An 18,190-nucleotide genomic window follows, 5' to 3' on the forward strand; every position below is an offset into this window, starting at 1 on the left:
TGGCTTTATTTACAGCTGATATTATTTTGTACCTGATAAATCCAAAAGAGGACAACTTGGTGGAAAATGGTGAGACAGTTTCAAGTCTTTATGGGATATAAAATTAATGAAGTAAAACAAAGGCTATAGCCATAAATTAGGAGCTCCGAACTTTCTCCATACATAATTTGTCTCATGCCCCTTCCCATGCAATATGAATAGGAGGCATAGTTTCTCTCTAGAGTAATTGCATCTGATGACATCAAGCCAATAGGTCAGAGCAATAGCGCAAACAGTGTGTTATACGGAGTTTTACTGCACTCCACCAGTAACCACCTTCCTTTTCACTCCAAAACAACACATTTGATTGCCCATGCAAGTTCTTCAAAATATTTTAGATATCTATCTGGAAAACAGAAGCAGTTCCAGAAATGGCACAAGGAAAAGAAAGTATTTGACTTTTTTTTCTAGATAAAAAGGGAAAAAAAACAGTAGAGAGCTATATTAAACACTTCAAACGTGAACACATGTATAAAAACAAAAAAACTTCAAGACATTAACTCTGTAGATCTTCTTCCTTCTCCTGCATTAAAATCCCTTTCTCTATACTATATGATGCCAGATGTCTTAATAAAAAAATGCCCAAAGTTGAGGCCATCCCACAACTTGAATAAATTAGATATGTGAAGTTGTAAAGACATGGTTTGAAAACCATGAAATCATTCCCTCTTATAATGGGCTTAGCACCCATTATGCCTTCAGCACTACTGGCAATTATGGGATCACTATATCAGTACTTGATAAGTATAGCATTACCTCATGGCTGTTTTTTTTTCTGGACCCCAAATTTCAGCACTTAGATGCCAAGTCACCCTATGTAATATTAATGTGTTCATATTAGAAGAACAAAAACCCTAAACCGCGAATGCTCTCATGAGCAAAAATGCCAGTAATCGAAGTTGCTATTGTGGGGGGCTGTGCCCCCACATCCCCCCACTAACTATATTCTAACTCTGAGGTCACACTACAGTGAGGAAAGGGCAAATATCCCACTCCTCACTGTAACATGACCCCCACAATCCCACTTTCGATTCCCGTTATTTTCGCTCATGTGAGTGTTCGTGGTTTAGGGTTTTTGTTTTTCTAATATGAACCTAATATTAATAAACATTTCATCACCAATTGTAGAATACCTACTATGCCCCCTGTTGACCATTACATCTATCTTCATGCCTCAGCCAAAATCTGCACTAATCCCCACACTTTTATATTGGAAGACTTCAACTGTCTGCCACTAAACTGGTTAATGTAATCTGGCAATCATGATCATGCCCAAGCTCTCCCAATAGAATGGCTGTCCTACTCTACCAATGGTCATCATGCCCAAAGCTTCATTGGCATTGTAAACACTAACTGCTTGTATATACAGTTAAATATCCTGATGGGCCCAAAATACACATGATCTTCTCCACAAAAAAAAATGTCCTTCTTGCACATCTCTATGTATATATTCTTATTATTATTGTTGTTATCAAATTAGGCCATAAATCAAAAAGCTTTCATCTTAAAACTGATGGTGCCCCCTTCCCCAAGAACTGTCTCTATAATTAGGAATTTCTCAAAAGCAAACCTTCCTCAATTACTTGATGACCTAAATAAATTCTACTATAATCCTATTCTGACAGACCAATTATTAAAGCTAAAGTCTATGCTTTTAACTTCAACTCCTATTTAAATAGTTGTATTGATAAGATGGTTTCTGTCTTACTAAATATAATGGGAATTAAAAAGAACTGTCAGGAAACACCCATATAAATAAACTGCATAACAAGACAGAAATAAATGATTTACTGCTTATAAGAGGTCTGATCACACCCATTTTAAGAACTGCATTTTGTGGCATTGGGGTGTTATTGTTTTGAGTTTTGAGTAAAGGTGCTGTAATTATTCATGGTTGATCCCCATAAGAACTATTCATTAAAGATCATGTGATTATTCACAATCAGTACATGTAAGAGGACACTTAAACATACTAACAAAGAGATTAAGGGTACCATTAAGAAGCTCAAACCTGATGTGCACTTAAAGTAGCCACTGAACTCAGAAATAACTACTAATCATTCTTTGACTGTGCCAGAAAGTTAAGAACTAACACTGAGGAATAAAAAAGCACATACTTACATACTTACAACAAGACAGAAACATACTTACTTACAGTCAATATTGATAAATGCAGAGGGAGATTCAAATATATTGGTCTTCTTATTCCACTCTAATATCCACAGCTTGATGATACAGCATCATGCACTAGGGGATATTTAACTACAGAAGAATCTGGCAATGGACTGATGTGCATCCCTGGCTGGCATCCCATTCATGTAATGAATCCCTGCAGTGATTATTGTTTTATTTAGAGATTTAATGCTATAGTACTATTACACAGGTATGCATTTTCTCACTATAGGAATTTCACATAACTGTTTCCAGCTAGATGTCAACTTACCTTCAGCACATATCTAGCTGACAGTCATTTTCAGACTAAAGCTTATTGTTTGGCAAGAATCCCTCAAAAGAGGAAGTAGTGCTCATAAAACTCAGTGCAAAGGCTTCTTCAAAGTGAGACACACTGTACCTACTTTGAGATATTATTGTTTATTACAAATCTAATACATTCTGTATATCTTTAATGTAAGCGCCTGACAACTTACTGAATAGTGGTATACTGAACTCATAATACTAAATATTCATTGTTAGAACAAAAAAAATGTTGAAAGTGAAAATACATACTGCACCACACATTTAATACTCACACAGCTCTTCAACAAAAATGTCACTTCATTAGTTAAACTCAGAAACAAGCACTTACATGGGTCTTGTGTCTGGATGTGTGTGTGTGTGGGGGGGGGGGGTTGGACTCAAGTCCTGCTCTCCTCACAGGTAAGTTATGCGATATTTTATATTCATACTTTAAAGTTTCAACAATTAGATATTTCAACATGGTGCATTCAGTATTACGACTTTCAGTATGTGCTATTCGGTAACTTGCAGGAACTTGTTTAATGTTGGCAAACTACTAGATCTCTGGAAACAAAAATTAACAAAATGTAGGCATACAGAGATTGCCTTGGGGTGATATGAAGAGGACATGTAAATTTCCTCTTTTTTTTTTTTTTTTTTTGCTTACTGAAACCATTAAAATGTTTTATATTTGTTTAAATCACATATTATATGCCATCATATGCTATGTCACCTAACTAAGCAGCATGGATTTGGTGAGGGCATAACACAGGGGAAGGAATGGGTGAGTATCATCAACTTTCATTCCCTCGACCATGGACATAAGTCAACACGTAATATCACTTTTTAATAATTTGCTCAACTAACTTGAACTACTCAACTCTATTCAGTTTCTGCACAAACCTCTGGTAAAGTAAGAAGGCTAATTTTGTAATTGTTTCCTCAAAGCTTCATTGTAAGGAATGTCTCAGACCTTCTGTGCTTTTATTTATTAATTATTTACTTGTCACTTCTAAATAGTATGCAGTGGCTTAATTCATTGCTGCTCAAGCCTTGATGTTTGCAGCCACCAACTGACTATTTGTTTCAGTTTCCCTACCCAGTGATCCATTCCTAGCCATTCCTAGCAAGCTAATGCTTAATGTAAAAAAAAAAGTTTGGATATAGGTTATAATTGTCAATAACCATTCCATAAGTTTTATTCCATTTCTCAGTTTCAGTCAAGCAGGCTACGAACTTTAGTGTTCATATGATTGACCTGGACTATAAACTAATTTTAAGGTCCACAGTAAATGAAAAATTAAAAGTTTTCTACCTAATAGAAGCAAAAGAATCAGTTGCCTCTGACCCTTACTAGTGTCTTATATGCCTTGTCGCATAAGTATTACACATCCTCCTTTGTGTAGGGCATACCTTGGTCAGGTGTACCATTGAAACAGGTAATAGGTTATTGTTGTTAGTATTTTATGGTCAACTGTTTATTTATTTATTTATTTGTTTGTTTGTTCATTGCTTTTGTTGATATGACAAATGTAGTCCAATTGAACTGGGGTAGCCCCCTGTTCAGTAGAAGCTCCGGGAGAAGAGCTCCGGTTACAAAATATTCACGTATATACAACACAGGGAAATGTAACTGTAATGTATGTAAAATGTGAATGTGATGTAAAAATTGTAATGTTACAATATTGGCAAACAAGAACTGAAACTTAGCTATAGTACTTCTTGTTCTTAGCTGACTCTCACGTGCTGAACAACACTACTCACACATTCCTTCGCAGACATCTTATGTACTGGGCTTTGCCATCCAGTTTATCCACCACTATAACGTTTAAAGATTCTATGCTCTTAGCAATTGTAGCTGAACATAATCCCTGCAATGCAAGTAATCCTGTAAACTGTATATTTTATCTTACCGTATAGCTGTGGTTTGTTGAAGTCAGCTACTTACTGTTAATTTTTTGCATTGTATACCGAGAAGACAAAGATGTTATCGCAAAATAAAATCGAAAGTTTAAAAACGTGGGCTTAGCTAGCATAGCATTACAAAATAAATGAAACTTGCAACACTTAAAATAAAATGCACAAGCACTCGTTCCCTGGTGCGTCCCCAACACCACACTTTATGTTACCAAAGTCAGTCAAGTATAAACTAGCAATACATCTTTTTCCCCTGCATGATACTGGCTTCCCGGTGGATTTGGCAGCGGAGCTTGACTGCGCTAATGCAGTCTCAGCACCATGGACAGTTTTTACTAACACTAGAATACAGCACCATGGACAGTTTTTACTAACACTAGAATACAGCACCATGGACAGTGTTTACTAACACTAGAATACAGCACCATGGACAGTTTTTACTAACACTAGAATACAGCACCATGGACAGTGTTTACTAACACTAGAATACAGCACCCTGGACAGCGTAGCTGTAAATGCCAGCAATCTCTGACGAGGAGTGCCTTAACGAGTCAATAGCGGCGGCAGAACAGTTGCCTTCCAAAGCAAAGCAAATCAATCACATTTTGGAAAAATAATCCGGGTCAACACATGGACTGACCGCTCATCCAGTCCTGACTTCGCCCGGCAAACTGCACAAAATAAAGACTGTAGTACACCAAACCAGAGGAAGATATTGTGTAATAGCTTAGCATTCTTATTCTGTTAGTGTACTCACAAATTCCATATATATATATATATATATATATATATATATATATATATATATATATATATATGATATACAGCAGTTAGACCTCATCCAGCTTGACTCCTCTTCCCACACATGTCGAGACACCGGAAGTTGGCTGTTTTACTTGGAGGGTACACCAAGGACAGAAGTCACAAAATAATTTGTGAAACGTGAGCTAACTGAAACCATTATTAGGCGAGTCCTAATCTTCACAACCGCAAGTGGTTTTTGAGTCTTCTGACTTTCTTTTTATCCCCATTCCCTTTAATTTCAAAATCACTGCATTTAAATAAACAACAAACCGTGTCCCTTTCACATGCTTTCAAATATATAAAACAATCCTAAACTTAAGGGCACTTTCTCACAGATTTACAAATAAGAAAAGTCTCTAACTTGGCGCAAGATTTTATAATGTGCTGATCCCTATGACATCAATTTAAGATCAGTTGCTCTTTTCTTATCAATAAGAAAGTTCCATTTCACCAATCCAGTGCACCAAACACGTGTCACCATTAAATCTACGAGCTAACATTATGAAAATAAGTACAGAGCCGGACCTTTTCGGTACCCTGTACATACCTGCATAACTGCCATCGCATGCAATGTATATTAATTATCCCATCCCCTTTCATTCATACCTCAGCATTGTCAGTCTCCGCCATTTTCCTTCTCAGCAGCAGACAACGGGAGGAATGTTTCATTCCCATAAGAACCAATTAGGCGAGATTGTCTTAATAAACTTAAAAAAGTTGCAGAAAAAGTATTCGAAATTATTTCCAGTCTTTTGGGATCTGAATGTTTATTCTGCACTGTCTATATTTTTCTTTTGGTGTGTTTCTTTTTCACGCCGCTGGATCTTGAACTCAGCAGAGAAAGTTTTTCCTTCTTTCCTAAAGACAAGGCACGGTGCTTTCCAATGTGTACCAAATAAGAACAAGAATTCGTAGACGGGCCAACTCAAGTTACAGTTTAACGATTCTTGTGTCTTTGTGGTGTACAGCACTGCCTTCAGAATTATCATCAACAGCGACTATAGTCACCGTTGTCTTCCTAGATTAATCCTGACGGCGAAGAAATTGGAATGCAAGAATGAAGAATACACAGTACTCTCATTTCACTTATGGGTTCCAAGAAAACTTAATGTTCAATAAAATCTGCTGATGTAAGATTTGGCAGCAGCCGGTCCCGATCCCATCATGTTCCTCAATAGACCTCTTTCCGAGAAAGCGAGCGGAACCTTTGCAAGAAGAGAAACGTAAAACTGCCTGTGCTCCTCTCCAAAGTAATCTCGTCATATTTCTCTAAGGAATGAAACCCTCAACTTTTTATAACCCCAGTCCCTTCAGATGTGGCTACGCAGGGAAGAAAAAAAATGCATGCGATTTTTTTTTCTGGGTCAGCCCATTAACCCTTTCAGCTCATCTCCTGCTTTCATTTAATATAAGCTCGGGTGATTTCGTGAACGCTGCTTCTGTAATTCATTTGACATCTCTTCCAGTTTAATTCGCAGAAATAAAGTCCCTTACATACATTTGCCAGTGCTTTATCCCATACTTTGTGGATGCAGCACTTCGCGATACGGAATCCTTAACCACCCCACACTTTCCCCTTTAACTCACGCCTTTGCGGGAGTTCTTACTAATTGCTACTCCAGTATTTGTAACGCTGAACCAGTTCGAGAAATATTCTGATTTCTTCTATTGGGTCTCTAGCCTCTGGCCTTAAACGAGGTGTCAGTAACCTTGCACTAGACAATCCCTTTCTCTTATTCACTTATACCTGGTCTTTTGTCATTTGTTGCGTAAACATATTTTAAGTCAGAGGGTTAAATACGCTCTTCCAGAACGCTTAGAAATGTATAAATTCTTGCAACAAAAGAATAAATGTCCGAGACACAAAATGGGCTGGCCACTCAAATTTTGGTTCTGCGAGTCCAAAGCAGCTGTTCATTGTGTTCTCCAGATGGGTCACTAGGGTTGTTCTTCACCACAGTCTAAATATGCTTGAGTTGTATGAGCTAAAACTCTTGCAATAAACACAGAAAGAACAGTTAAAATGCAAGGATCAAAACAGGATCTGACTAGCTACAATCACTCGGTCATTATAGAGCACGCCCTCGCTTGTTATATTGTATTCTGTAGAATGCTGTAGCGTTTTGTATCAAGTGGTAGGCCGTGATATTACATTGACACTCTTTTATGAAATGTTATGTTTCAAAAACGGATAACTAAGTGCAACACTATTGAAATAGCTTCTGTTTTCGAAATTTGTTCAGTGCTGGCTGTTTTAATCAATTTTAGTCAAATACTAATGCTTATATCAGAGAAGACTTAAACTGCTTCTCTGATCAAGTCTTGGGGTTAATAAGAGCAAGTTCAAGGTAAAGAACTAGCATGAAGCACAGGTGTGCAGCACAGGCTAAATGCCGTGTTGTAAGGTCGGTATTAAGCACCCTTGTCAAGTTTTATATTTTATCAAGATGGCGTGGAGGTTAAAGTTACATTTCACAGTGTTTGACTTGTTCCATTCCTGACGGAGGTGCATCTTACCTGTCTGTAGGGAGATTAACTGTATCTCATGCCCCTACCCCCGTTTTCGCGGGGGAGGGGTCTCTGGTTTCCTCCCACATCACAAAAAACATCTGTCGAGAGAAATGTTGGGATCAAGACTGAACCTTAATATTTAATTCATTTCGTTACGAAATCGAAACCATAATACTGATATATTTCAGGTAGTTAATAGCCTACTTGTTTGAAGAATATAACATAGTGGCCGTGAGGGAAAAGTTAAGGCCAGCCGATTTTATTTCTCTTCTGTTTTCAGTAGAGGTAGTATAAAAGTTTAAATATCGTGCTGTAGAATCACCCTTACCTGAAGAAGGAAACCTTAACCCATACAATATTGTCACAGAAGGACATTGTTATTGATGTTATGGAATTGTTCTAGTCTTGAAAATAAAGCAGAGGAAATCAAACAGTTGTGCGCAGCATCACTCCCCAGGCAATTCCAATGCTGACCGCATGGAGGGCGCTGCCCTTCTGAGGTGCTCTTCCAGATGAGGCATTGCAATGAGGGTCTGAGCTGCCTGAACTGGTGTATGACCTCCGCATATGGCACTGCGAGCACCTGCTAGCGATTCAGTAGCACTTGTCATGAAATTTTCATGATGAAAAGATTAGGGTGTCAAATAATTTACTAGCATAGTAACGCTGACATTAACGCAAAGATAAACGGACTTTTGCAGGTGGGATCACGATGGCTCTCTGTTTAGGGTTTCATTCACAAAACCATCTGGAGTTCAGGATTACGCTCAAGATCATTGTATTTCGTTCTTAGTTGTCATTTTCTCCTTGTTTTAAACTGTGCGTATGTGTGCGAGAGGGCCAGAGACATTTTGTGGGTATTTGGATGTAGATGGTTATTGATGGTAGGTAGATTAATAGATAGGAAGATGGGTAGATACTTACATGCCTGCATATAGCTAATGAACATACTAAATTTCTTCATATTACATAATAACCTGCAAAAGGTATCTCAGGCATATTTCACCACGTATTCCTGTAGGCACTGTCAACACCCTTTTTCTGTTATTTAATTTTGGGGATATACAGTTCTAAACAACTTTATCACGAACTATGACGCAAGACTCACATTCCACGTTCCTAAGCACCCTGGAGAATATTAGGGTCCAGCCTAACACTCTCATATTGGCCGACTTCAACTACCCTTCCATTAACTGGGAAAACTAATCATATAGCAAAATAGACTTGCCCAACGTTTCCTGGAAATCATTAATTCCAATGGCCTGGACCAGCTCAGTCTTACCCCCACTAATGGTAGCAACGTCCTTAACCTGGTCATTACTAACATGGGTGACCATTGCTCTGTACCAGTAATCAACTCCTCCCTGGTTAGATCGGACCACAAATTAATCACCTTGGAAATCCATATCCCTCCTACCCCGCCACCCCCCACAAAGATAACCACCATGAAAAACTTCTCCAAAGCTAACTTTGGGCTGCTAAAAACAGAGGTAGCTAACTTCATGGCACCCATGCAATGGAGAACAGCTGCATTACTGCCGAATCATACACTAATGCCCTGTATGAACATGTACACAAATGCATGGTTCTCGCCATAGCCAATAGAACCAAGACACTCTCCTTCAAAAAAAAGGAAGCCAATCTGGTGGTCCCCTGCCATAAACAAACTCTACAACATAAGGAGGAAACTGATGAGAAATAAGGTGAAGTCCCAAGACTGGAAAACCTCCCTTATCAGCCTCAATAAAAGTTGAGATCCCTCATCAAATCCTCTAAAGCTAGCTATGAAAACAGAATTGCAACAGATAGTAAAGACAACCACAAGGCCTTCTATAGTTATGTAAAGACTCTCCATGGCAATACCCAGATTTGCTTGGAGCTGTTACACAATGGCACCTCCTATACTGAGCCAACAGATATTGCCAATATACTGGCTGACAGATTCAGTGCCAACTTTACCCCTCTCTCCCCCACCAAAGGACCAATCACAATACCAGTAGATTGCCAGGCACCCAGTATTACTGCAGCACAGGTTAAAACAGCACTGTCCAAGGCCAAGAATACAGCTTCTATGGGACCTGACAATATCCCTTGTGGTGCTCTACATGAACTACAGAGTGAACTGGCACCTCACCTGTGTGCCCTGTTCAATCACAGCCTCACCTCAGGCTTTGTCTCTACTGAATGGCACACTGCTACAGTCATCCCTCTCCACAAAGGAGGAGCAACTACAGACCCTGGGAACTATCACCCCATTAGCCTGACAAGTCTGATATGCAAAGCTATGGAATGCATCATCATGGACCTAATAAACAAAGATATAGGGAACCTCCAAACTCTGGATCCCACACAGTTTGGTTTTGTGAAGAGTAGATCATGCCTGCTCAACCTGGTCGACTTCTTTGAGTCAGTCACCAGAGCTGTGGATGAAGGCAAGGTGTTTCATACAGCCTACCTTGTTCTGGCCAAGGCCTTTGATACCATTCCCCACTCAGGAATCATAGAAAAACTCACTAAGCTAGACATCAACCCCTATATCACTAGTTGGGTTGCAAACTAGCTCACAGATAGAAAACATAGTGTGAAAGTAACTGACTCCAAGTCAGACTGTCAACCAGTCATGAGTAGAGTCCCACAGGGTTCAGTCCTGGGTCCCCTCCTGTTTGGTATCTACTTTTCTGAAGTTTAAGCCAGCACGAAGGGACTCTGACTGATAAAGTTTGCAGATGATTGCAAGTCGGGAGCCAAAATTAACTCTCCAAGTGATGTTGACATCCTACAGAAAGGCCTCACTGAGACCAATGACTGGTGTCAGAACCATGGCCTTAAGCTCAATGCCAAAAAATGTGTTGTCATCCCCTTTGGGAAAAGCCCTGTTTCCATGAATTATTACATCAATGGTAGTCCACTGAACACAGAAGGCGTCATAAGAGATCTGGGAACACAGGTTGACAGCAGCCTCTCATTTGACCACCATAATGCTACTGTGGTCTGAAAGTCCTGCTATGTGGCACATCTCATTACTAAGGTTTTTCATCCAGGAAGAAAGAGGTCATTGTCTCCCTCTACTCTTCCCTCATTAGGCCAATCATTGAGCACAATGCCCCATTTGGCATGTACCTCACTAGACACCTACAATAACTTGACAGGCTGCAAAAATATCTCACAAAGAGGATCTTAGGCCTTAAACACTTGTCCTATATGGATAGACTCAAAAAACTCCAACTATTCTCTATCTCATATCGCCTACTTAGAGGTGATCTCTGCTTGACTTACAAAGCCATGTCTGACCCAGCTCTGTTAGAAATGCTACATTTAAAGAAATCCCAATCCCTCTGCACTACACACTCCCAAGACCTCAACCTCATTACCACAATCAACAGAACAAGCTGGAGGGACAGGTTCATAACCCAGAGACTGCCCCTGCTATGGAATAGACTTCTTATACATGTCAAGCAGAGCACCTCACTGGCCCTCTTCAAGAGTAATCTTGATGAGTGGATAGGAAATAGAAAATTCACCCCGGGGATCACTCCAGTGGTTCTACTTGACAGAGACACTGGAAACTAAGGTTGGGTGGCACAATGCCAGGGTAATCCTATGGGCTAGGCTTGTAAAGGCTCCAGGGCCATTAGCCTAGTACACACCTATGAACCTATGAACCTATTACCTGATTCTATAGGATGCTAATAGGACATTTAAGTGGCATAACCAGGCATTATTCCTAATAAATACAAACTTATGCAAAATACATTTAGAAACAATCTATTGATAGGGCTTACTGCACTCCTCTGTGCATCACAGTTTCCCAAACTACCTATTTAAAAGAAGTATCCAATCACAGAACCCGTTTGTCAGTCAGAACTTTTCAAAAGATCCATATATATTTGCATTCTTAAATATGCTTCCAAGATTCAACTTTGTTAATATAACCAGGCCTCAAGACAATCTTTTCATTTATATTTTCATGGCTAGCATTCCACCTCACTCAAAATTTGTAAAGAACAAACTGCAATTTGGTATGAAAAATATCAGTATGGATTATTTTATCATTTAAAATAGGTAAGTACACCTAGCTCCAGCAGTGTAGAGGGGTCAAACTCTAACTATGACCTAAGCAACTTGAGTGTCTAGCATGAGGATAATGAGAGTGCCATTTCACTCAAAAGCAGAGTAGTGAACATAAAGGTAGCCCCTGGGCTATTCATGTAGCTTATCAAGTCACTTCACAGTAGCCTTCACATGCTGGTGCAGTGAAGTGTGCACTTGTACAAGAAATATGACATGGCCCAGGTGTGGGGTGGGTCACAACATTTCTTGCCCAGGAGATGGTTAGGCCATAAACAAACCAACAGATGAAAAGATTATGTCTGCCTGGATGATGACTCCTGTAACAGACTCCTCCTGAGACATATGTCTCAAATTATAAATGAGAGAATTAGAGACAAAGGATCTTATAAATCATAGATACATAATTAGCAGAAAACATGTGGATTTTAATCTGTAATTTTGGAACTGAAGCTAATTTTTTTCCATCTAAGCATTCAGACTGACATTGTCTATCAACATCCAAAACACATCTGAAGCACTTTTTAAGGCAAGTCAGCGAGAGAATATTCTGGAATTAGCACAAGACAAGGTTGAGAACTCAAAAAGTAGTGGTAGACGAATATGTTTCCTTAAGTATAGTTTCCTTCACTGACATATAATACATTTTAGCACCAGTGAAAAAAATAACCCATAGTCTGTGGTTTCATAAAACTTATAAACAGGGTGACACTCCATATACATACACACACACATATATATCTATATCTATATATATATATATATATATATATATATATATATATATATATATATATACCACTAAATGTAACACACTAGAACTTCATAACCCACATAAACTGTGACATGTTAGGTCTGCTAATATACTTAAGACACATTTTCTTTATTTATAAGTAGCTCTGTATGAGTGCAATTTCTATCATATTAAATCTATTTTTATCAATTTTGTGTTAACTTGGCACATAATGGGCAATTAGGCCAAAGCCACAGCCTTGACTCAGACGTAGTTCAACTTTTCTTCAAAAAACTGAGTTTGACTATTTCACACACCTGGGATATTTAATATTGTTTTTTTTTTTTTTACATTTTCCCACCTGTGCTGTTTTAGGCAGTGCTGTACAATATTATAGAATCATTCAGTTTCATAGACCAGCTGCTTTGACTGTGTATGCTAGCAAAGATAAATCAGTAAACTACCAACTTCAAGTTTAGAGCTGTACACCAGCCTTTAGACAAACTGCAGTTAATTTCAATGGCATTTTATTTATTTTCCATACAACTCTTTATACATTTCCTCCTGCACAAGTGTTAGTCAACTTACCATTTGATAGGAGCATTACCTTAAGGCACAAACTAGTAGTTACAAAACTGTTATGTAAAGTGAACATGTAGCATCAGAGTCATTAAAATAAAACTGTTTTAGCTATAAAATACAGCTGTAAACTCCAGTTAAAATGTAATGCAGTGCTCTATTAATATGAAGTTAAACTGAAGCTTAAAATAAAATAACACATTCTTAGTCTCTATTTTTATTCTTACAAAGTATGTTCATTTTAAATTCATTACTATAGATTATTTAGACAAACAAATTTTATTTTTTGTAATTTATGTGATAGTTGTGTTTTATAGTGAGTTTAGGGAAATAATTATTAGGCCATGTTTTAATCTATGAAGCAATACTTTCAAGGCTAGACACTGAAACTTTGCATCACAACACTGAAAAATACAAACCACATGTAAATAACATCCCCTCCACCTACAACAACATCAAACTAACAAATACACTTTTTACTACATTTCTGCAGGGGGGAAAGCTCCCCTTCACCCCCAGCCACCTCTGAAATCGTACTACAGTGAGAAAAAGTTAATTTCCTAACCCCACTGTATCGCGATCACCATAAAGAATGTACACATGTCTAAATCACTTACCTGTATGGCCTAAAAACATGTACAGAGTGACAAAATAAGCACTATATAAATAGTATAAATTCCTACACTATACAAATAATAACTATATAAATAAAAACTACAGGGAGGGTGGCCTAATGGTTAAGGTGTTTGCCTTACAAACACAAGATACAGGGTTTGAATCTCACAGGGCATAACTGGCTAGGCTTAAAATGGCTTGCAAGAGCAGTTAGCCTAGTACGAACCTATGAACCTATGAACCTATATGGGTTGGGAGGGTGTCCTAATGGTTAAGGTGTTTGCCTTGCAAACACAAGGTACAGGGTTTGAGTCTCACAAGGGATAATTGGCTAGGCTTAAAATGGCTCGCAAGGGCAGTTAGCCTAGTACTAAACTATGAACTATGAACTATCTTATAGTAATATCACAAGATTAACAGATTAAACTATAACATTTACATATTTGATGATACACTACTCAATGCTATACATTTTCAATGTCATGAAATTCGATGTTATGAGTTTTAGATGTTTTGGGATTTCGATGTTATGGTCTTAGTGTTTTGAGATTCAATGTTATGAGATTTAGATGTTTTGAATGGGAACTATGTGTATAATATATATATATATATATATATATATATATATATATATATATATATATATATATCTACTAAAAAATACAAACATATTTTTATAACTCTCAAATAAAAGCCAACAGGATCTGCAAATAACCAACACTGCTTTAATAAAATAAATCTCCAGTAAGCACTTTTGTCTCTCCACATTAAATCAGAGACTTCTTCAGTCTTCAGATTTTATAACTCTAACAAAAGGTCTGTATTAATTTTTGAAGTACAAGTGTTTATATCTCAAAATTGTCTAACACTCTTAATAAGACAAATAATATATTTAAATATCCTTTAGCTTATTAAATTACTTCAGAAAAATAAAGTACTTTACTGAGGTTGAAGAGAGTATCTTGCTATTTCTATGGAGTCAAAAATATTTACAGTCTATATTATATTCAGAAGTTACAATGTGCTTAATTTAAATCCCATTCTGTCTTCCTGAACTGAAACATATTGAAAAATCTACATTACTTTCTATCAAAATGAATGTACTGACTCAGTAATATAACACTCAAATTTCAGCTTTGACTTATTAAATAAGTTACTTCAGGTAGTCTTAGTGAATCTAATAACATGCAACATGTAAAAATATTCAAAGTTCTCATGGCCATGCTTCTAATTTCAGCTTTCAGATTATTTTGAAATATTTTTGTATGATTTGCTAGGTAAATTATATGAGATCTTGTACATTCACATTTCTGCCATATGTAGGTATATGTAATACACATCTTTCTTATAAGCAGTTTGCTATTTAAATATTTTTTCTGTCTTATTTGCCCACTAATATTCTACCTTATTCTATATATATTGCATTTGTAAAATCTCCCATCAAAACGTTATCTAATCATATATTTGTTAAAGATTGTGGCATGTGTATATATTTCTTTAACTTAATGATACTGCTGTTTTATCAATCTTACATTTTAGAAATGTCATTCCTTGTGTATTTTCATATTATTCATAAGATGTTTACTCTTCTTATTAATTCTAGTATTACAGGCAGTCTTCACTATATATAACCTAAGCTTTACATCCTGACATTAGAATTTGATTACAGCATGCAAAATGACAACTCACAGCACACATGAACAACTCACAGCTCACTCGGAGCCTGAAATTAATGAAGTTATTGCAGCTGTGAAAGAAAAAAAAACATTGTTACTAACATCATAAGCAGCTGCTAAATTCCTCTGTAAGTTTCTCATTCTTCTTAGAAAATTTAAGCTGCTCTAATCAGTAATCAACATTTAACTTTACTCCTTCCATTAGAATGTACAGTGAGAGTTAATACCACTACAACATAAGCTATTAACATTCAGCAAAATGTAAGCAAATTGTATGTTAACAAAAAAGAAAGATATTATTTTGAGTAGATTTCTTACATATATATGCTGAAAAAAGAAAGTTCCGTTCTGTTTCCAAAAATATCATTGATGGAGTTTGACCTAGATTTTCTGTAGAACAGCTCAAGATGGGAAGCAGGGCAAGTAAGAAGCCAACATTCTGACATAACTGGAGCATTATTTTATTCACACGATTTTAAGTGTTATTTGCTTCATAACTGATGTGAAAGGAATATGTTACAAAGTAACAAAGAAAACAAAATCACCAGCACTTTAACATTTGTAATTAGTATATTACTTAGATATGACATTCAGTTAACCCAGCAATGCACATGCTAAGCAAAGTTAAACAAATAAATTAAAATTGTTAACATATATAGCCTTACTTATAGTATTACCAGTACTATTGCTTATAATTTAATTACATTCTCTTACAGGACATTATTGTTTAACATTTAGATACACTTATAAGTTTAGTTAAATGAAATATATTAAGTCTTTCACTGCAAATATAGTAAAACAGCAAAACAAACCATTTATATTCCTCATCATGAAAAATGTTTACTTTAAAATAAAAATACATACTTGCACATGTTTTGAAGCTTAAAGTCTAGTCCAAAACTATTGTTTCAAAAAGTAAAAGTCCTTCAATCATATAATAAAAGTCCCCTGTTTTTAGCTTTTGAATTGTAGAAGCAGTTTTCCAGGAATTCAGCTCACTCAGTCTCTTGAGGGATATACTGTTCCACTCCATTTCTTCAGTGTTATTAAGGATTTTATTACTGTTAACAAAAGTGGATACCTCCTCCACAGTGTTAAATATTTTGGTTTCTTCCATACCAAATAATTCAAACATTGTAGGAAACACCAAACTGACTTTAATATTATTCTTTTTAAGTTCCTTGAGCAGTGGTAAATAGGATTTTCTTTTACTCATTAATTTACTGTAATAACCATTGTCAAATCTGACTATATGCTTAGCCAGTTTAATGGGTGGGCTGGATCATGATGTTTTTAATATTTGATCTTTTTCTAAGCTAGACATAAACTTAACTACAATTGAATGTGGTGGTGAGTTTTCCTTCTTCAAAGGTACTCTCAGGGATGTATGTGTCCTTTCAATTCCAAAAGATAAAGTTTCAGGTAGATTTAATGTTTTATTTAACCAAATTTTTAAGAAGTTTATTATATTGTATCCCTCATACACTTCAGGTATACCATAAATGCCACTGATATTTCATCTCAGTCTATTTTTTAAATTATTAACTTTTTCTATGAGACAGTTATTTTGTTTTAAAAGAAATTCAGTCTGAGACTCACCTTCGTAACCATTTAAAGCTTCTTCCATACTGCTGATTTGTGTACTTTGTTGCTTCATAAGAATTTCTAAATGTTCCATCCTCTTTCTGTTTCCATCTTTGAACTTTCTAGTTTGGTATCCAGTTTGTCTATTTTAAGTAATACATCCTACATAGTTGATATTAATGACTGTATGTCTTTTTTTAACGCAAGAATGCTGTGTACCATTTCTTGAGTGACTCATGTTAAAGTCTCTTCTTTCTTAACCAAACAGTTGAAATTCTGAAGAAAAATTACAGCTTTTGAAGAACTTGAGGCTATAAATATTTTCTCTGACTATTATTGAATGAAATTAGTTCACAAGAACCTGTACATTTTAATGTTTTGATTATATTTTCTGTCAGAAAAAAGTTTTCAGTGACAGACCTTTTACCAGATGCTGCTCTCTGTTAGCCATCTTGGCCATGCCACCCTCATGGCTGTATTGCTGTAGGTATTAATTTGTTCACTTGTTCTTCCTAGGAGGAACCATCCACTTCACCAGGTTTGTACAGCATGTAAGTGGATCTACTCCACAAAAGGTAACCTAAACTTGTTTAATTGTTGCATCATGGGGAGAACCAGCTGATTTACCAGGTTTGAAGAGCTTATAAGAGGCTCTAATCCACAAAAGGTACCCTAATTTTGCATATTTGTTTGTCTCAGGGAGAACCAGCCACTCCGCCATGCTTGGACAGCCTATAAGGGGATCTACCCCACAACAATTTTGCCTAAATTTGTTTACTTGTTCAGCCAGGGAGAATCAGCCATGCCATCAGGTTTGAAGAGTCTGTAAGGTGATCTACATATAATAGGTAACCAAAATTTATTTACCTGTTTGTCCCAGGGATAACTAGTGACTCCACTGGGTTGAAAAGCCTATAAAAGGATCTACACCACAGTAGGTAGTCTAAATTCATTGATTCAATCATGCACTAAGAATTTAAGAGGATTTTTTTTATCACAATCAGATGAGGAGCACTGGGCAAAGTGAGTATAACTGTTGGGTATAAGTGGATGCTGTCTGTGGATAAAGTAACTTATCCTCAGATGAGGTGTACACAGCAAGGTAGCTGCAACTTCTGGTTGAGGAGCTGTTTGTAGATGCCAGTTACTTGCCCTCTTGTCACTTGTTCAAGTTAAACAATCTGACTTTGTAGAATAATGTGCATTT

General features: G+C 36.7%; 1 protein-coding gene across 1 annotated transcript in view; it reads right to left on the minus strand.

The window, feature by feature from the left end:
• PRMT8 (protein arginine methyltransferase 8) overlaps window positions 1-6,786 on the minus strand; it is a 653,278-nt gene extending 646,492 nt beyond the window's left edge. Inside the window, 1 exon segment of the mRNA XM_044087574.1 lies at window positions 5,824-6,786. Coding sequence (XP_043943509.1) covers window positions 5,824-5,892 — 69 coding nt within the window. The 5' untranslated portion in view covers window positions 5,893-6,786.
• Between the last annotated feature and the right edge of the window lie 11,404 nt (window positions 6,787-18,190).

Source organism: Protopterus annectens, chromosome 11.part0, assembly GCF_019279795.1.
Source record: "Protopterus annectens isolate FY-2018-M chromosome 11.part0, PAN1.0, whole genome shotgun sequence".
Taxonomy (NCBI): Eukaryota; Metazoa; Chordata; order Ceratodontiformes; family Protopteridae; genus Protopterus; species Protopterus annectens.